This window comes from Candoia aspera, chromosome 2, assembly GCF_035149785.1.
Source record: "Candoia aspera isolate rCanAsp1 chromosome 2, rCanAsp1.hap2, whole genome shotgun sequence".
NCBI classification, from domain to species: Eukaryota; Metazoa; Chordata; class Lepidosauria; order Squamata; family Boidae; genus Candoia; species Candoia aspera.
The window spans coordinates 248,006,562-248,034,531 of NC_086154.1; the positions used below are offsets into that span (position 1 = coordinate 248,006,562).

Here is a 27,970-nt window from a genome sequence, read left to right on the forward strand (position 1 = left end):
ACATGGCCACTGTTGAATACAGAAGTACATATATATTCATGTACTTAATCAACACATCTCTACCATCACCACAAGCATTCCTTATGGATTTTTCATAAATACTTTGAATAAACAAGTAGACATCATATATTTTTGTCTTACTCCCTGGTCGTTGTTCCACCACTCTTGTGCATTCCATCTATTCTCATGCATGCTTTATTTCTATCATGTGCTGCTCTTACCTCTTCCAGCAACCAGTCTTAATGTGGAATGTGCCTATTCAATAATTTGAGCCTATTCACTTTATGATACATTTTCTTGAAATCAACACATACATTCTCACGCTGCATACATTTCTCAATGATCTGCTGAAAAGGAAAAGATAGTTGGTGCGCCTCCTATTCAATATTAACATATAGGTATAAAATACATTCCAGAAGTGGTAGTTTACATGTTGAGAATCTGATGTATTTGATGGTTATAGTAGGCCAGGACCTTTATCACTTTCATTTTACTTTTGTCTAATTGCTGACTTTTTCTTTTCTAGACTATATACAATCGGTGTAAGCTTGATATAAACGAGTCACACGTAAATCCCACCAACAGTGGATCGGCAGTGCAACAACAAAATGCTAATCCCATTCAGAGGTACCAGTGTTCTTGGGCATATAAAAGTTAAATTCTTTTTTGATCTGAAAATTCCTTGGTGGGGGAGTCTCTTCTAGCGAAAATGTGAAAATTGTCATGAGAATGTGAAGTCCTCAGTGAGATATGAATAAAAGCAAAAATTTAATTGAAGGTGCTGGAATTTGTTTTAAAGATGCTGTAATGTGGTTTGTATTTTTTTTTAAATAGTACATAAAATATTAGAAAGTTTGGGATTTGTTTAAAAACAAAGTGGAAAAAATAACCATTTACTATGAATATTTCCTCTTCTGTTTGCTTAATTAATATGTATTAATGCAAGCATACTTTATTACATCTTTCAGTTATAAATGCCTAGGTTTCTTGGTAATTCTTCAGAACAGGACATTTTATAGTTCTGGCATAGATCAGTGGTCTCACTCAAAATTAATCATATGGATGGGAGTATGAAGGGAAGCAGTAATCATATTCTTCTAAGCCAAAGAGCACAACATCAACCCAGTTTGTATGGCTTGCTCAAGACTTGGTTGGTGATGCTTTTCATGACTCATGTTAAAGCTTTTTTTTTTTTTGGCTAAGTCTGAATGATCCAAAAGTTATCCTTTAATCAGTAACTCATCTTTGGAATGGTGGTTGGGTTTGATGATGGAATAATTACAGATGAATTCATATTCTGAGCCTTTTTTTTTACTTTGAGTAATCAATTTAATTTGCAGGTATGATCTTACGATGTTGAATAGTTCAATCAACTCTTATTTTCTGTAATACAGGTAGTCCACGAGTTACAACAGCAATTGGGACCAGAATTTCCATTGCTAAGTGATGTCGTCGTAAAGTGCAATGTCATGTGACTGCATCACTTAGTGATGGCGATCCCAGCACTCCACATTGTCATTGTTAAATGAATCCCACCAGTCATTAGCTGAGGGCCCACACCATTCCTGGCTTGATCCCTCCCAGCCCTGAGCCTCAGTTCTTCCAAGGTAAGGGACTGCCTCCCCTTCAACTGCCCCCATCCGCCTATCTTCCCCCCACCTCTGCCCTTTTGGCTGCCCTGCACCCTGCCTTGCAGGGCAGCAAGCAGCCCCAGAACTGCATGGCTCTGGGGCTGCTTGCTGCACTGAAGCTCAGGGCTTCTTGGCACGCTGTGGCTCTGGGGCTGCAGGAAGCCCCTGAGCGACAGCACAAAGCCACAGCTGCCCTGGAAAGCCCGAGCTGGTCCAGCACTGTGGCATGAAGCCCCAGCTGCCATCACTGCCCTGCGCTCTGAGGCCCCTGCTGCTCTGCGCTCTGCCGCCCCAGATGACCTTTGCCATCTTCTTGCTCCCACTGCTGTTGAGGGATGCTCTGCCTGGCCCTTCACGAGGAACCTGCTGGCCACATGAGGCCTTCTTCCCCAGGTCTCATCAGGAAACCACCACACACAACCTTAGGAAAAAAGCCTCGCTCAGCCAGCAGCTGCCTCGCAAAGGGCCAGGCCAGGCATGCTTGGTCAGCAGCGGGAGCAAGATTGCAAAGGGCAGCTGGGGCGGCAGAGAGCAGGGCAGCTGGGGCCTCAGTGCAGGGGCCTCAGAGTGTGGGGGCCAAAAGGACAGAGATGGAGGGAGATGGGAGTGGTGAGTTGAAGTACCCCTGCATTTGTAAGTGCTGGCTGGCTGGCTGCCAAGCACCTGAATTTTGATCACATGACCAAAGCACTCCAAAGGCCATAACTTCGGGGACTGGCTGTAAGTGCCATTCGTTCAGCACTGTCATAACTTCGAACAGTTGCTGAACATATGGTTGTAATTCAAGGACTACCTATAGCTGTTACTATTGTTGGTTTTAAAAGATAGGTTTAAAGGTTTATTTGAATGTTCTTGTGCTGGTGTATCAGCCCTTTGAGGTAGGTCAAGTCGGGAAACAAACTCTATATGTTTGTCTGGAATAATACTTTATGGATATAGGCTACAGTAACAGAATCTTGAAAGCCTGGCTGCATTTTCCCTTCCCTCCCTCCCTCTTACACCTCAGTGAATTGGGTTGGAGCCAGTCTGAGCTTCCTCTTTCTAACACTTTCTCTGTTTCCTGGGTTTAAAGCATGCTTTTGTTTTTGACACCCTCTGCATAGTTTCTCCAAGGGATGATAGCTGAAGCCGGGTGTTGTTTTAGAACTGGCAATAAAGGGAATCATGGTCATTAGTTTCTATATCACTTATGCCACAAGGACAGCCCTGTGCTGCAAAAGGGATTTTCCTGTATTTTCCTCCAAAACTACTGTGGGGAGACATTGAAACAGGCCAGATTTACCACTCTTCTAAATTTAGCAATTGAGATTCGATGTAGATAAGATAATGAAAATTGATTGTTTATAAATTCATCCAGGGGGTGAACAGCAAATTCTAATTGACCCTCTGTGTCTAAAATCCTTTGCTTCAAGGTAAATTTAGCTTGAAGTGGTGCAAGTGGCAAAATGGCATCACAAGAAAAGCCATTAAATATCCTTAGGGTAGCTTTTTCCAAAAACCATTGAAATTATCAGCCAAATTTAGCTAGGCCAATCCAACTGGGCTATGGAAAAGTTTCAGCCCATGAATAAAAATATTTAGCCAAAGGCTAGATTCAACTTTACTGACTCCTGCTTCCCCCAGGAGAAAAGGAATTCAGATCTGACACTGGCAAAGGCATGAGAGAGCCATTAAGGGAGGGAGGAACGAGCTGTTAAGGGGAAACTTGGAGAAGAGATTACACAGCCTGAGAGGGAAGGAAGTGTGAGGAGCTCAAAATAACCCCACCTTCATTTTGTTAATATAAGGTGGGTCAGAGAGGAACTTGGACAGGCTTTCAAGATTCTGTTATTCTACCTTACTACAATAAAGAGCATTCCTGGTATTCCTGTCCGGTCCGTCTCTGGAACTGGCCTACCTCGAAGGCTGACAGCACCCTGTTTGGAACAGAGAGGCTGACCTGGAAGATATTTCTCAGAACTTTGCTTTGGATTCAGTCTCCAGAATAGCCATATTGTTATACGGCCTTGGTTGAGCCCTGTGCAGTAGCTGTGCTTGGTTGGGCTTTAGCTGCAAATAACTTAATTGCAGCATGTATAAATTGTGCACCACAAGCAAAATTGTAAGTTTGGATTTTTAAATTTAATTTTTTTTTATTTTTCGCCGTTCAATCATGTCCGATCCTCGGTGACTGCCTGGACTAGTCCCTGCAGTTTTCTTGGCAAGGTTTTTCAGAAGTGGCTTGCCATTGCCTGCTTCCTAGGGCTGAGAGAGAGTGACTGGCCCAAGGTCACCCAGCTGGCTTTGTGCGTACGGTGGGACTAGAACTCTCAGTGTCCTGGTTTCTAGCCCATTGTCTTAACCACTAGACCAGACTGGCTCTCAAGTCTGGATAGCTGAGGCTAATTTCTGCATTTTGAGATACATAATCCAGGTGAGCATTTCAGTTTCCAAGGGCTTGAAAAAACACTCCTAAATATTTGAAGGTTATAATCTGCTTAATAGTATGTTAGATAACTGCCAGATTTGCTATTTTGGACATTTAGGGAAGATTAGGATCTTAGCAGTGGCAAAATTTATTACTAATTCCTCCTTGTTGCGGTAAGAAAGGAGTGAACATAAAGCTCTTTTAAGGCCAACAGAGATCAAGGACAAAACCGCTTCATCATCTGTATTCAGCAACACATGGATATGCCTGTGGGCTAGCTTAGGAGGATGAAAAGCAGGACTGGTCTAATTCTCTAATTCCTTTCCTTATAGTTATTTCTTTAGTAACATCTTCTGACTTTCAGTCTTGAGTTCTCATGATTTTTAAATATCAAAAGCAGGAAACGACTATCTACTGAAGGGTTTTTAAGTTTGTATCACAGTTTAGTTCTGACTGTTTCAGATTCTTCTTCTAAGCATAAGGGAATGCTGCTGTTTTCAGTTAAATGCTTCACTGAATGTACTTCTACACTGCTAAAACTTCGTTTTGAATGGTCTTATTTGACTGGGTTTGCTGCAAGACCAAATCTGATTTAGCCACATTTCCCCCCCCCCCCCCCAGTTGTGGCTTTTTTAGAAATGTATGTATTTGGATATGCTTTACCCTATTTGAACTACTGAATGCAATCTGTCTTCCACTGAAGGCGTGACACAGTATGTGACCTAACCAATCCACTAAACTATTAAAGCTGCATATGGATAATGCTAATATTATATGTGTATGTGATATGTCATGCAATGGAGACTGCCCCTGACCCAGTGACGCCCCCATTTTATATACAGGATTTTAGATAGGGAAATATGTAGCATTGAATTTTGCTTGTATAACACCCTGCAGAACTTCTTCATAAGATTACAGGACAATACATTTGTACATCAGATTGGGCCAAAAGCCTATTCTTGCACTTGCATGTACAAGTAGTCCTCATTTAGTGACCACAGTTGGGACCAGCAACTTAGTCGTTAAGCCAAGTGGTTGCTAAGTGAAACTGCAACTGTGCTTATGATCTTAGTTCAGCTTTCCTTTGCTTTACAGACCGGCAAAGGTCGTAAATATGATGATTGGTCATAAAGTTACTTTTTCATCACTGTCATAAGTGCAAATGGTCACCAAACAAGGATTACCTGTACTGTACATAATATTGATAGGAGTTCATATTACATAAATATACTATCTCTTTTTATGTAGCTGTCTTTCAGGGTATCTTCCTTCAAGCACCTTTTTCCTTTTGCTTGCAATCTGTGGGCCTCCTGTGGGCTGTGTGAGAGGCTCATTAATACTTCGCAGTGCAGTGTAGCCTTTCTTAGAATGTTGCTTCCCAAAACAAAATTCAACACTGTGTTTTCTGTATCATTATTGTCTTTATAGTAAACATGAATGTTTCAAACCATGGAGTTATATCCCTGATAGAATTATGCCCATTTTTTGGCGTGTAGTATACTGGACATCACAGTTTTTAACATGGTAAGTATTGTGGACATTTCTGGAGTGCTTGAAACAGCCTAAACTAAAATGTTCAACGGAACAACAGTTTATATGTTTGTGTATCTTACCATGTGAATGTTCATCATTAATGTGAAAACTTTGGGGCATTTTAATTGAAAGACCAGCTTGCCCATCAGGAAGTATCAAGCTTCTTTATGTTAGGTCATGTAGGTTTTAAAGCAGTTCTTCCTTCCATAGCCAAGTGAAATAATCTTACTTAAGCCATCAGAGAAGCTGTTGTAAACTGAGGAAGGAACTTGGCTTTGCCATAAAGTAGCTGCTGTCTTCACTGGTGAGTCAGTGGGATGTACTTTTTTTGTCCAGATGGGCCCTATGAACTTGCTACCTGCTGCCAACGATAGGCTTCCTTAACAAATGCGAGTGTTGCAGTTCTGAAATCAGTTCTGTGAAGTAGCAGTTTCTTTCCTTGTGATTTATTCTTTGGCCTTTAGAATAAGTGGTTTCAGAATTATTATAGCTGCCAGTTTTTCTAATGTTTAGGACTATGTGTATGTGTATAAGTGCCAACTACTTACTTCTGACAAATGAATAAAATGAAACTCTTGCTATATTCATTTTCCTCTTCATTCCTAGGATTCTGTTACCCTTTATGCAGTCCTATGCTAGATCAGGAGGCTTTTCCATTACTGGAAAGATTAAAACAGCATTAATTGAAAATGCTATATATTATGGAACATACCTTCTGATCTTTGGAGCATTCTTGATATATGTAGCTATAAATCCAAACATCAGCCTGCAATGGTAAGATTGCTAAGCCTTCAGTACTTTAAAAAGTTAAATATTTAGATTGTTATTTAGTGATTAGAGGACTGTAGAGTTGAATTTGATTTAAGGACTTTTAATTAGTTGCATTACCTAATTTACTTACTGTAGGTTTTTCTTGTGGATGAAAGTAGTCAGCCTTCACTCTTCCGATATGGGGCTTGCCTCGTACTAGTTAAGCAAACAGGATTGAGTTTAAAGTTTTACACTTCGTCCATCTAAACCAGGGTTTCTCAATCTTGGCAACTTTAAGATTTGAGGACTTGTTGGATGGGGAATTCTGGGAGTTGAAGTCCACATATCTTAAAGTTGCTAAGGTTGAGAGACCCTGATCTAAACATTCAAAATGAAAGCTTTGTTTAGAAATTGTCCCAGTTGGATGGGTTTCTTTACTAGGCTGGTCCTAGTTACTTCTATTATCAGTGGAGCTATTTCTAATGGAGACTAAAGTAAGATAACAATGTATTTTTTTACTGGTAGAAACAAGCTGCTTCTTTCACATTAATTATAGAAATCCATTTTTATTGATTATGACCAGATGCTTCAGAAATTCAGCACTAAGTTTAAACATTTGCACAGTAGTTTAATAAATTTGTCCTGAGAATGGAGGCTAACAAGAGCAGGTCCTTCATTGATTCAGTAAGGAATGCTTTTGCTGGCAGAAACAGGTGTGTCTTGTTTTGATATACAATACTTCAGCTGCAAAAACTACCATTCCTGACTGGAAAATCACTAAATATGTACAAAATGTTTCAAAGCACTCCATTTCAAGTTTGAAACAGCAGTTTGCTCTGACCAAGAGTCTTCCAAAGTTGTTCCCACTGTAAAAGTTGGCTCTAGCTCATAGCACTTCTGGTTTTGCTATAACAGCATTAGAACACTTCTGGTAAAGTGAAAACATCAGTTTCAGACTCAAAATGTTTTACGTATTTCTAGAAATCATCAAAATCCTTATGAGCTTTTTGGAGAAAAACGGTAAAATATAACAAGTTATTCTACTTAATACAGAGGGTACATATGTATGAAAATTCACTCTGGAAAAGGAATCATTAGTTGAACAGTAAGGTAGAAAAAGGATTTAATTTCTGTATTTTTCTGATAAAATATTTTATTTGATTGATTGATATGGGCCATCAAATCGGCATTGTTGACTCTTAGTGACCACATAGATAGATTTTCTCCAGGATTCAATATAATGGTGGTATAAAGTCTCTAGGGGGTGTGGTGGCGCTGTGGGTTAAACCGCTGAGCTTGCTGATCGGAAGGCCGGCGGTTCGAATCCGTGTGACGGGGTGAGCTCCTGTTGCAAGTCCCAGCTCCTGTCAACTTAGCAGTTCGAAAACATGCAAATGTGAGTAGATTAATAGGTACCGCTTCGGCAGGCAGGTAACTGTGTTCTGTTTAGTCATGCCGGCCACATGACCACGGAAGTGTCTACAGACAAACGCCGGCTCTTCGGCTTTGAAACGGAGATGAGCACCGCCCTCTAGAGTCGGACACAACTGGGCTTAATGTCAAGGGAAACCTTTACCTTTACTAAAGTCTCTAGTAATTACCACATGTGAAATCATTGGGCACTTTTTCTATTTTAGGAGTCAGCTTCAGACGATTGGAATAGCTGCCGCCAATACTTGGGGCCTCTTTCTGCTTGTGCTGCTGTTAGGATATGGTCTGGTGGAAATTCCACGCTCTCACTGGAATGGAGCTAAAAAGGGCTATCTTCTCATGAAGACTTATTTCAAGGCTGCTAAACTGATGACTGAAAAGGCAGATGCAGAAGAAAACTTGGAGGATATTATGGAGGCAAGTAAATTCTGCAGCTAAGTGCAGGGATACAAAAGGAAGGAGATAAAAGGTTTTGAGAAACAAAATGCCAAAAGTACATAAAATTTCTTAATATCCAGGGCAGCAGGCAAGTTAACAAGCATACTGGAATATGTCTACTGTAGTGCTGTTCAGTAGTTCTGTGTAAAAGGAATTTCCTGCTCCCTTATGGTTCAACATCCTGACTAACTAGAGTTAATATAAACCACAATTACATGAGTTCATACATAAAGAGAAGTTATAATTTAGTAAAAAGTAAAAACAAGCTTTCAAGAGGAGACGAAGGGAAAAGAAGTGCATGTCTAATAAGCTTGTTGAGTTTTAGACAGTTGCTAAATGATTATGGATCTTGGTAAGATGATTGTAATAATACATTCTTCTTTCATTTTAATGTATCATATTTAAGGCTACTTTTAATCATTTCAGCTGTAATTTTTAAACATAAAACCTCCAGGCCTCAGAGCCAAAGAACATAAATGGTGCAAAGTAAAAAGAGGACTGCATTGCAGATTATGTTGCCTTTTACTAAATAGGCTTCAAAATAAATACCTCGGTGAAACTGTCACTGCTTGTAGACGTCCAACTCTTTTTAAAATATTTTAGATTTATTTGAATTTCATATTAAAAGTTTGAGACTTAATTTCCCTCTGCATAGAAAATATATTTCTGATATTTTTTCTCTCCTCACATAAACAGGAGGTTCGCAAAGTAAATGAAACCATCAAATACAACCATCCTTTGAGGAAATGTGTGGATACCGTATTAAAGAAGGTAGCTAAACTAAGCAATACTAAATGTTTCCACTGGGTTATGAGATTATCAGTGCAGCATGAGAAGGCTAATTCAAGTGGGCGAAAGGATATGTCCCCTCACTCTTTTCAGTAGAGACAATAGCACATCTTGATGCAGTCTCAGTGGTACATTGTGCCAGGTCCTATCCACAATTATTAGTACTTGTACTCAACCATGTAGCAATGAAGGCTCTTCAGACAGACACAGACACAGACACAGAGAGAGAGAGAGAGAGAGAGACACACACACACACACACACACACACACAGTCTATGTGTGTATGTATGGATGACTACAGGTAGTCCTTGACTAAACCATCCGTTTAGCAACCGTTTGAAGTTATGACAGCACTGAAAAAAGTGACATATGACCGGTCCTTGCGTTTATGACCATCACACTGTCCCCATGGTCATGTGATCAAAATTTGGGCACTTGGCAACCGGCATGTATTTACAGTGGTTGTGGCATCCTGGGGTCACATGATCACCATTTGCAAACTTCCCAGCCAGTTTCTGACAAGCATAATCAATGGGGGAAGCCAGATCCACTTAATGACCACATGATTTGCTTAACGGCCATGATGATTCACTTAACAGCCATGACAAAAATATAAGATCAGTCACAGTCACGTGATGCCTCACTTAATGACCACATTGCTTAGTGACCAAAGTTCTGGTCCCAATTGTGGTCGTAAGTCAGGGACTACCTGTAGTACTGCACTCAATCACATAGCAATAAAAGCTTCAGATGGATGGATGGGAGCCAGTTTGGTGTAGTGGTTAAGATATCAGGCTAGAAACTGGGAGACTGTGAGTTCTAATCCTGCCTTAGGCACAAAGTCAACTGGGTGAGCTTGGGCCAGTCACAGCCCAAGGAAGGAGGCAATGGTAAACCACTTCTGAAAAACCTTGCCAGGAAAACTGCAGGGACTTGTCCAGGCAGTCTCTGAGAATCAGACATGACTGAATGGATTGAAATATACACACACAAACACACACACAGCAGCAGCAAAACATCAGGAGAAAAATGACTGCAAATAGCCATGGAAAAGAGTGGGAGAAAGAGCTTTTACAGATTTCCACTCACATGCTGCCATCAGCCACTTTTGCAGGAAAAAAGTCAAGCCACACAAAAGCCCAGTACTTCCAACAAAAATATTTCTGGATGACTACTCAGAACCCCATCTGTCTGAAGTGATGTTATTCTGTCTCTCTAGTAGAAACTGTTTAGACTCCTTTGCTAGTTTTAATGGATCAAAGAAAGGAGGTAGCCCCGCTGCTGTCTTCTTAGCTAGAGAAACTTTGGATAGAAAGAAGGAAAAGGAGCTTCTGCATAATAAGAGAGGATCAGACCATTTTTGTTCTGTTTTTAAGGCTTCTGTTACCTTTTCCAATGAGCTCACTGACAGGCTTTGGCATAGAGACTTGATCTATATTGCAATATATTTTCTTTTAATTTCAGTGCCCTTCAGAATATCAGGAGAGGATGGGTAGAAACATGGATGATTATGAAGACTTTGAAGAAAGATCCAATGCTTATCCAACTGAGAAAAGCCTAGTGAAGCTTCATAAGCAGGTAGTTAGATAATGTAAATGGTGTATGTTCAATATGTGAAGTTGTAGTAGATATATCAACGGAACATCCAGGCAGGATAACATGTACATGTGAGAGAACAGTATTCCTACATTCCTGGATCCAAATAATCCAAATGTTCCCTTTGTCGATGGACCCCCAGAAAGACACCTTTGGCTAATTGCATCCACCACTGTGTGTGTTTTGCCCTGAATGTGTTTGAATTTAAAGTCATAGTCCAGGAGGGCAAGACTCCAGTGAACAAACTACTTTTTGGTTGGGCTTCCTATAGTCACTTCAACTATATATGATCAGGTTTGTGTTCAAATCAACCACCCCAAAGATGTGAAGAATTTCTTAAGGGTGTATGCAATAGCATAACATGCTCTAGCACAGACCATTGTGATTCCCTATTTCAGTTTCTTACTCAAAAATACCATTACTTGATGAGCGTGGTCTCCATCCACAATATTGTCCCAGTGTTTGAGGCATTTGTAGTTAAACAGTTTGTCTAGAGCTTGAGACATAGAGCAGATGTCTGCTCAAATGCAGCCTGATACTCCTCAAATCATACCACTGCATTGGATCTGTTCTGGATTAGATCCAACAGGGGTGTTGTAATTTGGCTATACCAGGGCGCAGACATCCTTTAGTATCCAGCTACCCCCAACAACTGCACCTGTCTTTTCTTTGTAGGGACTATCCATGTCTGGAAAATCTGTACATTGGACAATGTACATTGAAAAATCTGTACATCGGTATTCAAAGGTGATGGAGTCCTGGGACCCACACAGTGTTCCAAATAATATGCGATTTAGGCCAGTTTGGCATTTTTTGGCACTGATTGTGAGTCTGGCCTCCCTGGTATCCAGAACACATTTCTAGGAAGTCTAGAATTATGGCCAAAAAGTTCAAAGAAAAACATCCAAGCCTGGCTACATTTTGCAAAAACCCACATCAAGTCTGACAAAAGCATGTGGGAAAATGTGGTCTGATGAGACCAAGGTTGAACTTTTTGGCCATAATTCCAAAAAGTATGTTTGGCACAAAAACAACACTGCGCATCACCAAAAGTACACCATGCCCTCAGTGAAGCAAGGTGGTGGCAGCATTATGCTTTGGGGCTGTTTTTCTTCAGCTGGAACTGGGGCTTTACTCAAGGTGGAGGGAATTATGAACCGTTCCACATATCAGTCAATTCTGGCACAAAACCTTCAGGCCTCTGCTAAAATGCTGAAGATGAAGGGGAAGTTCACCTTTCAGCGTGACAATGACCCAAAGCATACCTCCAAATCAGCAAAAGAATGGCTTTACCAGAAGAAGATTAAAGTTTTGGAATGGCCCAGCCAAAGCCCAGAGCCCGGACCTGAATCCAATTGAAAATCTGTGGGGTGACCTGAAGAGGGCTGTGCCCAGGAGATGCCCTCGCAGTCTGACAGATTTGGAGTGCTTCTGCAAGGAGGAGCGGGAAAGATTCCCAAGGCAAGATGCGCCATGCTGATAGACCCCTACCCCAAATGCTGTCATGAAATCAAAAGGTGCTTCAACGAAGTATTAGTTTAAGGGTGTGCACACTTACGCAACCATGTTATGCTAGGTTTTTTTCCCCCTTAAAAGACTTCAGTTTGTATTTCAATTGAATTGTATGTTATATTAAAGGTGGAAAAAATTCTGAAGTGATTTATCTTGGTCTGATTTTTTTACATCTCAAAAACCTGGCATTTTAACAAGGGTGTGTAGACTTTAATATCCACTGTACATACTGTGGAGTGGGAGTGCATTCTGTTTATTAAGGAAGCCTTTGTTGGAGTTTTTGAGCAGATCGTCTCTATCTTATTCTGCCCTTATTGCCATAAATAACTAGAATATTGTTTTTGTTTTATTAGGTAATTTATTCAGTTCAAAGGCATCGTCGTACACAGGTCCAGTGGCAAATACTTTTAGAGCAAGCCTTTTACCTGGAGGATGTGGCAAAAAATGAATCCAGCGCCACTCGTCAATTTGTTCATACTTTTCAGTCTCAAGAATCTGAAAACAAAATTATCCAATATCTCTATACACCAACTCTTGGTATGTTTTGTCATACACTTAATAGAATACATGTTTTAAACAAAGTCTCTGAAACATAATTAAAAGGATTCAACCCAGTCCATCCTAAGTCTATGGCATTATCATTATAAATCATTCAAACCTTGTTCCTCATCATTTTCCATTTTGGGCTTAATCTTATATGTATCAGGGTTCATCCTATGTCCTCTTACCACCTGCCTTACCTTGGTAGAGAGACTTCAGGTCAAGAATAGCTACTAGAAAAAATAAGGAATTTTGAAATGATTTTAATATTTTCTCCCCTTTGTCATTTATTTTGTTTTTAGAATGGTATTGGGAGTGTCTTCTGCGGCCATGGTTTCACAGGATTCTCGCCGTTATCTTGGCCATCTTCTCCATCATTGTTGTGTGGTCAGAATGCACGTTTTTCAGCCCAAAGCCAGTTCTGTCACTGTTTGCAGTCTTCATACATCTAGCGGAAAAGAATTACAACTATTTTTACATAGAGGTTAGTTAAAGTGATGGTTTGTCAATTCCTATCATCTGATACTGTTAAGTTCTGCAATCATTGACTTTGAGGAAACTGCTTAGATTTAAGCTTATTTATTAGGGCTGTGCAGGTTTTGGATTAAAAGGCAATGCGCTACTTTGGTTTGCACAGAGTAATTCATATAGCACCTGCCTCAGCTTATGCAGCTGCAGCATGATCTTGAGAAAAGACAGATGCCTTGTATGAGTCCCTACATGTGCTGAAGAAACATTTTGCCCTCAGATCGGAAATGCTGCAGTGCCATGTCATTTACTCCCAGTAAAGTTAGCAAGAGTAAACTGATTTAAATCCAAACACCAAAGTTCTGCCCACTGGGATTGGAATGCCGTGTTAGAATGCAGATTTGAAATAACCAAAGTTCTAAACCTCAGGAATGTTTAGAGAACCTTACTTTATTATTCACCTGTGTTCATCTTGTAAGACTCCAGTTCCCCCTCAGGATTTATCCATGTTTATATTATGAATTATAATAATATAAATATGTAATTTACATTGCCCTGTTTCTTCCTAAAATTGTATACTCAAGTTGTCACAAATGAATAGTCCTAACATTTTGTAGTTGGGAGAAGTTTGAGTATTTATATATTCTTCCCTAAATATCCCATTTCTTTGGGGTTTTTTACTGCTAAAACTCTGTGCATGGTGAGGGAGTTATAGTTCAATGGTAAATCATCTGCTTTGCCTTCACTAGTTATTGAGTTCAGGGCATGATGAGGCTGGGAAAGGCTCCACTTTAAACCCCTGGAAAACAGCCTTTAGGCAGTGGAGACAATAGTGGGGTATCAAGCCGTTGCAGTCCAAACCCACCATTCAAAGCACTGAACTTCAGTCTCCTCTTGCACGCCTAGTGTGACCCTCCAAGGGCATCCCCTCATTGTTTGAGGATGCCTGTGCATGCACACGTGAAACACTTCTCTGTATGCTTTTGCGCAATCTCTGTCTGATTTGTCATACAACACCATATGCTTCAGTATAACAACAGTGCATGCTGTTTTTGAAGCACCATTATACTGATGTCTTGATCCAGCTGCTCCACATATTGGTCTGTTGTGATACCTTTTGAGAATACTATAAAATGAAGGAATACAAATCATAGCTGAACAATCTAAAATCTTAGGTTATTAAATGATTCTGAGTTTTCTTTATTGGCATTCACCTTGATGTCATTTAGGAAGGCTGTAAAAAAGATACTGTTCCACAAAGCATTGATATGTAAGTGTTGCCACTAGGATGGGATGCTAGTGAGTGTTATTGTTTTCTTTTATGTAAACCACTAGGAGCCATATCAGAAACAGACAGACAGACAAATACATTGTTCTTAGTGAAAATGCTTTGACTTGTAGCATGTAAAATTTATTATATTGCAAAATGTTAATTAGGTCCTTTCTGATTTAGTGGTAGAATGGTATATAAATGTAATAATAATTAATTTGCTTGTTTTCAAATTTTAGCATCTATGCCAAAAGCCAGATCTCACATTAATTCCTTCCATAAATTGTGCAGTTAAATTATCAGAGATGCTTAATTACATGATGCATTAAAAATGTTGATTATACTGTGAGTCTGAAACCATTTTAGTTACTGATGAGCCAGAAAAAATAGATATGGGTCATGAAAGTAACTGGTAACTGATCTCACATACTGCCTGATTCACATAAATAAACCTCTTTCCTTGTAATCACATTTATATACTAAAATATGTGATCATACTGAATTGTGGAAGTGAGAACCAGCTTTAGGAGAAAGTAACTGTTAAAATATAAGCATAAGAGAAAAGGGCATTATCTTGTACCTTGCTATTGTTTTTTCTACTACATGAGCATAGCCAGTCATCACGCTATTATTCTCTCTACAAAGGATACATAAGTAGCTTACAGAGCAGTTAGTTACAGAAAAATCAAAGAGATATATTTCATTGAATGTAAATAAAAGCTGTAGCTTCTTGTTTTGCAGATGGCTTGCTTCTTTACAATATTTTTCCTCAGTATCTGCGTTTATTCCACGGTTTTCAGGATCCGTGTGTTCAACTATTATTATTTAGCTTCCCACCATCAGACAGATGCATATAGTTTGCTTTTCAGTGGCATGTAAGTAAATATTTTGTTACTTGGATAATGTGCTGTTTGGCCAATTAAAAGCAATATAAAGAAGGAATTCACTAAAATGTAATTAGATCTTGGTCAAAATCGAGAATCCACCATAGCACTTGATTTAATTTTTTAATCAGATACTGTATTGTCAATTATTATATATAATATAATAATTAAGTAATCAGCAGAAGGAGAATCCCAGAAGCTGTTCCCTGCTGAGTAGAAGACTCTCATTCATGGGGGGCTAAGGAAGAAGCCTGAGAAACTGGGCAGAGGCGTCTTCTAGACAGTCTCTCCTTTCTTCCTGTGCCCATTCCATTCACTAGAGGCTCCCAACTCTCAGAGGAGCATTTCCTGGAGGTTGCTGGGAACAGAAAGTCGAGTGGGGGGAGTCTACTTTGGTTCATCTCCTTCCATTAGCACATATCTAGATCCAGTCCAAACTGTTTACAGTTGTATGTGGAACAGAATAACATGTAAACGTTAACTAACTTCCTATGCATGAAAAGGATCAACAAAGTACAATGCATGCAAATATGGTTGTATGAACACGTGCGCTCATGGAAGAAGAGTTTGAAATTACGTACTTTAGAACTGCTGCTGCTTTTCATGCAGGTTGTTCTGTCGTTTGACTCCTCCATTGTGTCTGAATTTTTTGGGCTTGACTCATATGGATGCAGCAATTTCTCAGAGAACCACAGAACAGCCAACTGCATATACATCTGTAAGTTAACAGTATTTATTTATTTTTTTGCTACAGTATATTTAAACTTTCAATATAAAGAGATTTCCCCAGAGCAGATGAAAGCAGGATTTCAGATCTGTTTGGCCGTATCTCTTCCTTTGGCTACTTTGACTCAGTAGAAATTGTTTCATTTGCATACAAGTCCCAGTTTCCTATATACACTATGGTTCTGCTGACCCAAGCTTAAATGCAATCCCTCCAAAGGGAAATTCATAAATGTTATTAATTTAAGCCATCGCTTAAGTCCATCACTGGGTAGATGAGATTTAATTTTTTTTATCTGTGTTTATTGCATCTAATTAGGTAGTAATCTCATGATAGGGTTCTAGCAAGGTTGCACTTAGTAAAGCCAATAGAATAAATATAGTATATAATTATAACAACTTTCTAAACCAAACCACTTAAAGATCAGCTTTAAGGCTACCTAATGTTGGCTTAAGATCCATGTAGTTTGGAAACAGGAAGTTAAGTCTGATGCCTAACAGATGTAGTCCATGACCCATAATGATGTTGTACACCCAAAAGCATCAAATGCTTCATAAACCAAGGGTGGACCAGGACAATATGGCACATCTTTGGCAGGCACATCCATCTTCTTTACCTGTTTTGTGGCCTGAATTATTAAGGAACAGGATAAATGTATGGAGGATAAATTATTAACAAGTAAAGTTTGTGGCCTTGACAATTTATGATGATGGGGCACATCAGTCCAGTTTCTGTGTGGAGCTTGAGCCAGCATTAGATGGGCCATTAATGCTTTGGCAATCTTCTTTTCTAAAACCAGAAAAATTCAAGGACAAAATTAAGGTAATCTCATGTACTCCTCGGTATATTTAAATCTGTTTTCTTGGAACTGAATTATAATTTTAAAAAAGTCTAGATTTGTTGGAAGTCCTTCCTACAGTTTATAATGGAACGTATTGATTCTCTTCTGATATGGATGGTTTCGTTACACAAAATTTAGTGTACATTTTAGTAAGAAAATTGGGGAACAGAAGGCTCCTTCCAAATGCTCTGGTTTGTGAATTGGGACCATGTTGTCCTCATTGTACCTGCAAGGCTCCTGTTATACATTTAGTCTGTTGTGTCTCTAAAGGTGACAAAAAATAAAGATGGTTGAATCCGGTCAGTTTTCCAGCACTGCGTATGAATACTTTTGCCTTACCGTAGCTCACCTGAGCCCTGGATGTGCATGCATCAGTGGGAGGGCAGTCTGGCCTTCTGTGTCTCAGATGAATGCCGTTTCAGAGTACTTGGTTGCAGTTCTCCACTGTGGCAGATTCTCTTCTCTCATACATTCTCTTCTGAAGATGAATATCAGACATAAAATATTCTTCCATTCTTAACTATGTTGATACAGATTTATAAAAAAAACAACAGTAAATACACTGTTCATTCTCAGCAGTATCAAATTATAATCTAGTTTTGTCTAGTATAATGAGCTGTCCACAGTACATATTGTATACTGCCTAAAATTATGTGTAATAACTTTATTTTACCATCAGTGTATAAAATACTTTGAATGGAAAAACAAAACAGAACTTGGCTTTGCTAACATTCGTTACTTTTTTCCTCCCAGATTATGGGATCGATGAAAGTGTTGTCCTTCATAGCAGACGGTTTTTATATCTATTATCCCATGCTGGTTGTCATTCTCTGTATTGCTACTTACTTCAGGTAGGAAACAGATTTCTCAGATTTGTGTTGTTTAGATATTGCAAGTTCTGAAGTTGCTGTTCCTTTCTCAAGTGAATTCCCTTAAGAGAGACATTGGCCTTTCCCAGCAGGTTCAGAAAACTTTGAGTTAGCTTTAACATCAGCTTGTTTTCCTGACAGAGAAATTTTAGAGTTGTAAACTCAATAGACAAAGAACCTCCTGAGCTTGTCTGGCTGGTGATAGGTAAAATGAATTTGCACCACAAAAATCTAGAGCAGTGTTTCTCGACCTTGGCAACTTTAAGATGTCTGGACTTCAACTCCCAGAATTCCCTAGCCAGTATGAATTCTGGGAGTTGAAGTCCAGACATCTTAAAGTTGCCAAGGTTGAGAAACACTGCTCTAGAGCAAGCTGTCCTGCTTGACACATCATTGGAATCTCATCTCATGTTTTACTGAATTCACATGCTTTAAAATGATATTTTAAAGAGATACTATGATTTTGTGTTTTTTTCTTTCTTGACTCTTAATTTCAATTCATATAGTTCGTGAAATGATCGTTTTCATTTTATTGACATTGGATTGGGCCAGTGGTAGTGGATCTGGCAAAAGCTGACTTTCTTGCCCCCTTTTTTTTCTTCCATGGCAGCAACTCGAGGTCCCTGAAAATGCTACATAAAGTGCAGGTGATTCTACACTTAGCACTTTATTTCATCGTCGACAAATCACAGCAATCTTCAGGGGTGATCCGAAAGTGGCCTCAGTTTCAGAAAATCTGTTCCCCTCCACTCTGATAATTGTGAATATTTATTTGATCACAGGTCTCTTCCAGTTGTTGCAAGTAATGTGTTTTGTTTTGTTTTGTTTTTGCTTTTGTTTGTTTTTATTGTTTGGCAATGTTTTTTTTTTTTCCAGTTTAGGAACTCGATGTTTGAATCTTCTGGGATTCCAGCAGTTCATGGGGGACAATGAGATGACCTCAGACTTAATAGATGAAGGAAAAGAGTTAATCAGAAGAGGTAAAAGAGAGCGGCTGTTTATGGTACCTTCTAATACAGAACTTTGGAATTTAAAACATTACTCCGTTATTCGCATTTTTTAAAGAATTATCTTCCTGGAGGATATGAAATGTATATCTGGACTGTACTCTGTCTCCAAAAACAGATCAACTGAGTGCTCTTGCAGAGCAGGACATGATGAATAGAGTCTTTTCAGCTCTGTCAGCACCACTTAATGGTTTTTGATGACATGCACCTTCCTTGACAGTTAATATTGTCAATAGGCCTGTTGTGTTTTGCAAATAGGTAGGAGAGCCCAACTCTTTGAAAATTCTATTTCTGTATGCACCTTCTAAGCTGCTCTATACTGACATTTGTCTCCAATGTCTGTTTATGCTCAGCTACACGAGGATGCATTACATGCATCCAATGTTGTTTAGTACATTTCCTAGTTTTTGTGTAGCTTTAATGTAAAAATAATCTCTCCATTCTTACACTGTCAAGAAATGCAGACTCCTAATTCTTTTTTTCTGCATCTTTGACTTAAAACATAAACGACTCTTCTAATGTATGTAGATGTGCAAAATCTATACTAGAAAAATAGAGGTGAGTAGTGGCTTAACCTTAGATTTCATTCTGCTTGCAGCATGGTTTTTTTATCCAGTTTTGGACCTGGTGTTGGCACTGCAGTCATTTGTTTCCCCTGTGGAAGAATTTTTCCTGAGCAAAAATCCAGGAATTTGGCCCCAATTCCCCCTGTTCCATGTTCAACATTATTGTCCATGTAGGGAAAGAAAGGAGCAGAAAGACAAAAGATAGAAAGTTCTTGGGATTGATTAGACAGGTTTGGGAAAGGGTTAGCAGGTGTGTGCTTTGGATCTGTTCACTTCCTAAGCATGTCCAGTCTACACTTTCTTGGCCCTACTACTCAATAGTGCCTCACGTGTTTTGTTGATCAAGGAGCATCAACATATTCTTCCAAATAGCAGCTGCCAGATGGCTCCTGCAACCATGATGCAGTTACAACGGAAAGGGGATGCACTAAGCCATTATACATCTCTTCTGACCCCAAAGTTTGTAATTCTCAATTAAAGAAAACTAATTTCATTGAAAGTGCTTATTAAGATTTTTTTTTAAAATTCCACTTAAAATTACATTTAAATGAAAACATTTTTCTCCCTAGAAAAGAGAAGACGGCAAAGGCAGGAAGATGGTGATAATAGGAGACGGGTATGTGGGCCTGTTTAGCACATTTTCTCTAAGCAGTAAAAATTTAGTAACGTTAACTTTGAAGAATAAGATTGTTTCTGTAGGATGCAGTCCAATCCTAAACAGCCAAACTTAAGTAGCACGTTACATTTTGTGTAAAACACTGGCTTTTTATTTTTTCTGCGGCATATTAAAAATAATACTTAATTTGTTCAGTTAAAACCATAGGCTTGTTAAAGGGAATAAGAAAATTTATTCTGTACTTGAAACAAAAAGCTCTGTTTGGTTATAAGGGCTAGATTTCCCAGGCATTTTATATCTAATCCTTTTTGGCAGCAGGTGCTACTATTTTGAGCAATAGCAAGGGTGCCTTTCTTTTTCACAGATGCCCCATACGTTGAAGCATCATCAAATCTCACAAGATTTCAGCTGTCTCATGTGAGAAGACCAAACTCTTGCACAATTTGGACATTCTTACAAGATTTCAGTCATTTTATATTAATTTTTTATTTAATTGGGAGGTGGAGCATGGTCACCATCTTGGGTGCAGTAGACTTATGGGCATTGTGTTGTTGAACCCTGCCCTGAATGCTACGTTCTTCCACTGAGTTCCTAGAAAATGTTTTGGAATATCAGACATAATGATATCATTGAAATTAGAACGTGCTGGTAATATTGTTAAAATTACTGTGTTAAATAGTGTGTGTGTGTGTATAAAAACCATATGTGTGTGTGCGTGTGCGTGCGTGCGTGTATATAGTTTACTCTGTATTTTTGGACAGGAGTGGAAAGAACGGTACGGGAACAATCGTGAACCTTCAACAAGGAGCAGAAATATTCAAGCAGACCAGAAGGAGTCTAGTTTCACAGAGACCAGTACAAACAGATGTAAGAATAATATTAATAATTTAATTTCATTTTTGTTACAGATTTGGGAATTTCAATTTTTTTTTTAATTCAGAAATAACTTTATGTAATTGAAGGGGCTCATTTTATTTATTCATTCATTCATTCATTCAATTTATATTGCCACTCATCTCAAGCTAGTGACTCTGGGCAGCTAACAACCATAAAAACAGTCCTAATAGAAAACAATAAAAACAATAACAAAAATTAAATATAAATATAAATACAGCTGTGTTTATAAAAGCCATGGTGTTAACATAACCAAGAAATGGGGCCCTTCCCACACTCAGGGCCCCAGGCCCGGGCACAAAGCCAGGTCTTCAAAGCCTTCTGGAAAGCCAACAGGGTCAGGGCCATCCTAATATCAGGAGGGAGGCTATTCCAGAGGGCAGGTGCCACAGCAGAAAAGGCACACTTCCTGGTCCCTGCCAGCTGACGTTCCTTGGCTGAAAGGACCTGGAGCATGCCCATCCTGCTGGATCGCATTGGACGGTCAGAACTAATTGGGAAAGGATGGTCCCTAAGGTAACCTGGTCCCTGGGGAGTGAACAAACAAAAACAGAAAATGACATTAAACAAAAACCCACTAAAGCTGCATTGAGGCTTAATAAAAACACAAACCACTGGAAACACACACACCCGTGCCAGAGCTCCCAAACTAACATCCCGTTCCCAGTGCCTCTGATGAACTTCAGTAATGCTTCTGGTTCTCAGGAAGGAGGGAGCACAGACCAAGGAGGTGGAGGAGATAAGCGGAGGCACAGTCCAGGAGGCAATGGTGGGAAAAAGAAGAGGCTCAGGATAGCCCTGCCCTTGAGTCTCCCAGGTTATTTCCCCTTAGGTTAGGTAGAGTAGCTGTAGTCTGGCAAGATTCTGTCTGTACAGTGTGAGCAAATAGAGAACTGAGGTTTGGTTGACTTGGTTCTCTGTCATTCTTGGGCTACTCCTGACAGTGCCTAGGGGAAAAGCCAGGTCTTTACAGCTTTGCAAAAGGCCAATAAAGTAGGGGCTGCCTGTTTTTAAGGGGGAGGTCCTGTTCTACAGGATAGGCATCATGACAGAAGGTACACTTACAGGGACCCACTAGATGACATTGATTTATCAGTGATAAATCAATGTACCACTGTACATATACACTGTACGAGCCACGGTACCAGGTCTGGTATGGCAGGCAGAAACCATTGGAGAGAGGCGATCCTGCAAGTAACCTTGTCCCATGCCATGTAGGACTTTAAACATGACAACAGGACCTTGAATTGCATCTGAAAGCCTACTGGGAGCCATTGCAGCTCATGTAGCAGCAGTGTTACCTGGGCATATTTGATTGGTTGGATGGATACAGGAGTACATAGCCAATCTGTCTCTATTCCTTTTGATTGTACATTATACACACGCACACACACACACACATACATATATATTTATAAACAAACATTTTAGAAATGATGTTTGAATTTGCTTGTTTTGACTCTTCCTTTTCTTTGTTTACAAATATGTGTATTATATATTAATCTTCTTAGTAATGAATGTCCTTGAAAATATTAGACCATCTATGTATTCTAGATCAATTTTTTTCTATTGAAGGCAACGAACTTTTCAGCTATTTGCTGTAGTTCAACATGCACCTTGACTGTGTTGTAAAATTTCTTGCTGCAGTAACTTCCAAGTACACTAGGTCAAATGGAAGGAACGAAAGGGACAGAGTAGAACTTCTTCAGGATGCAGAACCTCTGGACTTCAATGCAGATTCAGTTAATGAAGATCCTCTTGACTCTGAGTCAGGAAGGTAAGGAACACCTAAGTTTCAAGTTTTCTATTAATAATCTTTAAGTCAAAGTAAATCTGATGCCAGAAAATTCATGTTCAGATTTCTCATCAATCATGTTCTAGGGAATGGGGTAATAAGGTAAGGTCTGATTTTTGGCTACCAGAGCTAACGTGGCTCTCCTTGCACAATGTCTACAACTCAGAAACATGTAAGTTCTGTATTTAAAGTCTTTATATATTTTGCAGGTACCAGTCTGGTGGAAGATACTTGTCAATGTCTCGAAGTAGAATATTTGATGATGTCTAAAGCCCCAGAACGCTTGGATCTCAGCCTGGAAAAGGCGCTTTTAGTATCTCATGCTGCAGCCGAATCAGCTTCAGTTCACAAGAAAGAAAATGGAATGTGAGAAATAAGGAACTTTTTTTCCTCTTAAAAATGCACTTTGTAGAATTAGTTGCCCAATTCAAGATGGGCTAGAGCAGTGTTCCTCAACCTTGGCAACTCTAAGCTGTGTGGACTTCAACTTCTAGAATTCCCCAGCCAGCTTTACTGGCTGGGAAATTCTGGGAGTTGAAGTCCGCACAGCTTAGAGTTGCCAAGGTTGAGGAACCCTGGGCTAGAGCATTGGTTTCTAAAATGGGGATGACCCCGGCAGCGGTGCCTTTCCCTCCTGTGCCCTCACTCCTTCTAGCTCTTCTAGAGGGAAGTGATTTAAGTAAGAAGAGAAGGGGCACGAAAGAGAATGGGATGCTAGGCAGCCGGGAGACAGAGGCTTCTTGACTTTTGGGGTTGGTCTTATCCCTTAACGAAGAGGCCTCCTCTCTCTGTTATGACCTGGAAACCTAGTGTGGTAAGAAAGAAGTTAAAAGCCTCTCCTAGATTTCAGACATGTTTCAGTAGCTGTTGATACATAAAGGAGTCTGGTTTTGACTTTTAGAGTTGGGTCGAGGTAAAGGTAATGCAGATGCAGTTTTAGAATAACAAATGTTGGTCCCAAATAAAGTTGTCGTTTGCCTGTGTCGGAAGTTAAGTTTTCTTTTTGGGCGGTGGGGGGAAGACTTCAGATTCAAAAGAGATTTCTAAGGATGAATACAATTGGGTCTTCCTACGTGTAGTTCCTTAGTTTAGTCCTATTTGGTGCAAACTTTATGATTACCTTCTATTCCAACTTTGGTAGGATTCAGAAAAGGCCATTCAGACAGGTTTGATCTCTCAGCTCAAATTCTTGAAGACCTGGACAGATTTTACAAATCTACACAAAATAGCTTTTCTTCAATGCCTGCCTAACAATCACTGAATAGAAAACAATTCCTGTTTTCATTAGCTATATATTAATGGCATTTGCACGCATAATAGCATTGATAACAAAACCTTAACCAAATCTTAACAGTTTGAAAGCACTATATTTAGATTCATATACTAGCACATAGTAGGCTATAAGGAATAAACTCATCACAGAAACATCTTTTAAGATTTACTGATAAAAGGAGCTGGTGAAAATCATTCAACTAAATTATATTTTTGCCATTCTGAATTGCAAAGTTCCCATTTTCTCTTGTCCAAAAATCCATTGCTTTAAAAGTAATTTGATAGTTCTTGCAGTCTGGATCTTGCCTTTTGAAAAAATGAACTATTCTAGCATGAAGTAAAAAATGAAGATGACATCCAGCTACGTTGCCTTACATAGGAAATATTTGTTTAATCAAGCCTGCATTTTTGCTGCTAGGACAGTTTTTTGTACTACAGAAAAAAAGAAAATCCTTACCTTTTCACAGACCAAGAAATGTTGTTTGGCAAACAAAATTTATCAAAACAATTTTGATAGGTATTCATGAATGCTATATGGAAATATGTACAGTATTACTGGGGCCAGATAATACCTGAAGATTTTAAGAAAAATATGCATTTGCCATTGTTTGTTTTCTTGAAGCCAAATATGGTGATTAGATATGATTATTGACTGTCATAAAGATTTAAACACCTGTCTTATCACTGTACTGTGTTTCATTCAGGAGGAGCATTTGTTTGACATATTACAACATTTTTATAGAATTTAGAAAAGCAAGGCATGTGAATATTTTGATTACTGAATAGAAATGCTGCACAACAGAGACATTTTCAGGTTTTATTGATTTGGAGAGCCTTTAAACGTCCCAGAACAGTGCAGACTTAAAAACTACAGTGCTTGGCATAATTTTTCTGGCCACACAGAGATGTTTTTGCACTCTTGTTTGTAACAACTGGATAAATAATGTGTGATAATTTACTGGGCATTTCCTCACAGTGTCCAAGTTCAAGAGTAGCATGACAAAGTTACAAGGAAGAGATGGGAGCAAATAAACATGATAATGGTTGATCCATGGATTTTATAACACTTAAACCCAGCATTCATCGGGCGGGGGGGAGGTTAATGTGATTCACAGTAGCTTCAGTGAAGCATCATTTTATGCAATGTGTATCTTGAAAGTGAATGGCTATTGAAAACACATCATTTTCTGTTCATTATGACTTGGGATGTTATTGTCATGAATGCTGAAATTACATTCAGTACTACAACATACCGAATATGTGATTATGGAATTAACCGGTATGCACTAGCAAAGGAATTTACAAACTCCTACATCGACTCCAGTTTAACATTAACTTTAGAATTTAGAAATTCTCTTGATGCTATAAATTGATCTAAGCTTCCCACGTCTATTAAGGAAAGTTACTTTGGAGTTATCAAATTTCTTCAGAACATTTTCTGATCCCCAGAAAAAGTCTGATATTTTTAACACCTTATTGCTTTTGATAAATAGAAATTTTGTTACTAGGAAATCAATAACCTCCAGTGAGACTTCTGAAACGTTAAGATTTGATTCCAAAGTTATTGGCTCAAACGCACAGGTACAGACTAGATGCTCTTCTGCTTTGGAGGGTGAGCTGGAAGTTCACAGGTCATCTCACAGGTTTGGACATGGACCTGCTATGAGTTGTCAGGTGATTGACAGCTCAAGCGCAGGAGATAAAATAGTACTTTTTTCTTGTTGGAATTCTTTTTGGGAAACAAACATGTTTATATCTGGAATCACTTTCAAAATGAAGTCAGGCTGCTTGTGTAAAAGCATAGAAAGCATTCCAGTCCCAGCAATTTAAGCTGCTTGATGCATTGATTATTAAGAGTTCAGTGTCTTGCTCTTTGCACGCTGCTATGGAACTTCATGCCAAAACAAAAATATTTAAAACATTTCTATATATTTGTGATGCTGCGTAGTTTTTTGACTTGTAAGAATGTCCTGGTCACATGCTTTTTGTGTAAAGGCTTAGATTTCTTCTTTTAATACAAATTGGAAAATGTGGCTTTTTTTAGCAGTTACATTCATGCAAAAACTTGTATTTGCCATTGAATTCTTTGTTTGTACCTAATAGTAAGGTTGGGACAGAAATAATTGCTTTGTAAATAAGATTGGGATTTGGAGTCATGAACAATGAGATATAAATTTGCTGCCAGTAAGTAATTGTTATTTATATCTAACTAGGGATCTGTGCATTACTGTAGTATAAATTAAATTAAAATGTAATGCTGTATATATGAGTTGGAATTAAAATGAACTTTATGTTTCTCTAATTGTCAGTGTTTGATATGTAACTGAAATGCCTAAGGAGTTGCCTGAACTGAATGCAGAGAATTCAAAAAATTAGTAGTGTGTGTGGCTTTAGAAACTATGAGAAGAACATTGGACAGGATGCATTTGATGTTAGATCAGTAATTTTTTGGTTGTGGAAAACATTACAAAATGCAGTGCTACTGAAGAAATTGTCTTGAAGCAGAATTTTCGCAGTAATATTACTTTGCACAAAATTATGCTGCTAATGGTATTGTCAAGGAATGGTTGGAATATTTTTTTTCATTTTCCACATGGCTTGAAAACAGGACCTACTAATGAGGAACAGCTAATTGAATGACATTGTGCAATCTTGGTTTACAACTGTATATATTACGAGATGCCATGATTTTCGTGTTTCTCATTATTACTTTGAGATACAAAGTTCATTTAATATTAAAATAAGCATAATTTATGGAATAAAATGGAGAATTACGCTGAAAATCTGTGTTCTGAATTTAGTAATTCCAGTGCTAATTTTTGTTCTGTGATTACTTCTAAAAATGTAAAAAAAAAAAAGATGTTTGGAGGTCTGAATATGTCTAGCCAACCAAAACTTTCTTTAAAGGCACTTTTCCTCCTTCATTCTTTTCTGTTACTGCTTTCTGCAATTCCATGCTTCATAAATCAGAACACATTGCAACTATATCATGATTCCTTCTCTCTAACCAACATGAATTTTGAATGTGTTAATTTCTTACTTTACCAATAAGTGCTTATTTTGGTGTAATGTGTAAACTGATATTGGTCATACTACAAATTTCCTACATTAAGGAAATCTGTGAGAATTGTACCCACTGTAAATATAGAAGCTATGCTGGATCTTTATTTGTATTCATGCATGACATGACTAGATCAAAAGAAGCTAAGAGAAATCAAGAAAATGTGATTTATACTACCAGTGGGATAAATACCACTCTATCTCACTAATAACGGAGCAAATTTGTATACCTTGAACAACAACATATGCAATCAAAAACACTGAAGCCTGTGCATTGTGTTTTTGTATCAGTAATCCTAAATTGTATATTTAAAAAATGATGTGCCTGGTCTGGTTTTTACTCCATGTGTTTTTGTTTATATAATTTATTTTCTCTGGGAAGACGAAGGAAAGTTTGGATGAATTCATAAGATGTTTTACAAGTGGGCTTTGAAAGCTTTACTAGGCGAACTCCCTTCGTCTTCATCACTTCAACACAGATATGTAGATCTTATTTGGGTACCCAGGATTGCAAACCTGTGAATTATTTATGTACTGATCTTTTTTAATGTACATTTTAATCTAATTAGAATAAAGTTCGCCTGAATGGATTTTTCTCCTATATTCTGTTTGTATATTAACAACAATATATTTTAGATTAATACTAGGATGGGTGTGCATGAATATTCACGTAAACGTACAATTCCTTTTTCTGTATTTGGTAATCACCTCTAAATAGAATCTGTTGGCTCTTTGCATAGCTAGGTTTTTTGTTTTAATGCCAGGATTAATATTAAACACTAAAATACTAGAGCCTGAACGACATGAAAGAATCAGTTATGAAGCCTTTGGTATAATGATGGCAGTGAAATTATTGTCTCTTATCCCATATCCAGTTGTTTTATCTAGATGAACTTTCTCCAGCCTGGTGCCTTTGGAAGTGTTTTGCTACACCTTCCAGACTGAAACAACTATGTACATAATTACTTGGAAATAAATCTTTAAGTTTACTCCCACAATGATCCCAGGGTTGATCGATTGCTAGATTTTAAAGGAAAAAATGCTCCTAATTAATATGTCTGTTGATTGTTTAAAAAG

General features: G+C 38.5%; 1 protein-coding gene across 1 annotated transcript in view; it reads left to right on the forward strand.

Moving 5' to 3' along the window:
* LMBRD2 (LMBR1 domain containing 2) overlaps window positions 1-27,483 on the forward strand; it is a 33,335-nt gene extending 5,852 nt beyond the window's left edge. Inside the window, exons 3-18 of the mRNA XM_063295745.1 lie at window positions 527-627; window positions 5,467-5,562; window positions 6,178-6,345; window positions 7,959-8,169; window positions 8,887-8,961; window positions 10,444-10,557; window positions 12,441-12,624; window positions 12,930-13,111; window positions 15,107-15,240; window positions 15,859-15,967; window positions 17,568-17,665; window positions 18,560-18,663; window positions 19,826-19,872; window positions 20,634-20,739; window positions 22,414-22,543; window positions 22,771-27,483. Of these exons, the coding sequence (XP_063151815.1) occupies window positions 527-627; window positions 5,467-5,562; window positions 6,178-6,345; window positions 7,959-8,169; window positions 8,887-8,961; window positions 10,444-10,557; window positions 12,441-12,624; window positions 12,930-13,111; window positions 15,107-15,240; window positions 15,859-15,967; window positions 17,568-17,665; window positions 18,560-18,663; window positions 19,826-19,872; window positions 20,634-20,739; window positions 22,414-22,543; window positions 22,771-22,831 (1,920 nt within the window). The 3' untranslated portion in view covers window positions 22,832-27,483. The remainder of the gene's footprint in view (window positions 1-526; window positions 628-5,466; window positions 5,563-6,177; window positions 6,346-7,958; window positions 8,170-8,886; window positions 8,962-10,443; window positions 10,558-12,440; window positions 12,625-12,929; window positions 13,112-15,106; window positions 15,241-15,858; window positions 15,968-17,567; window positions 17,666-18,559; window positions 18,664-19,825; window positions 19,873-20,633; window positions 20,740-22,413; window positions 22,544-22,770) is intronic.
* Window positions 27,484-27,970: the final 487 nt, after the last annotated feature.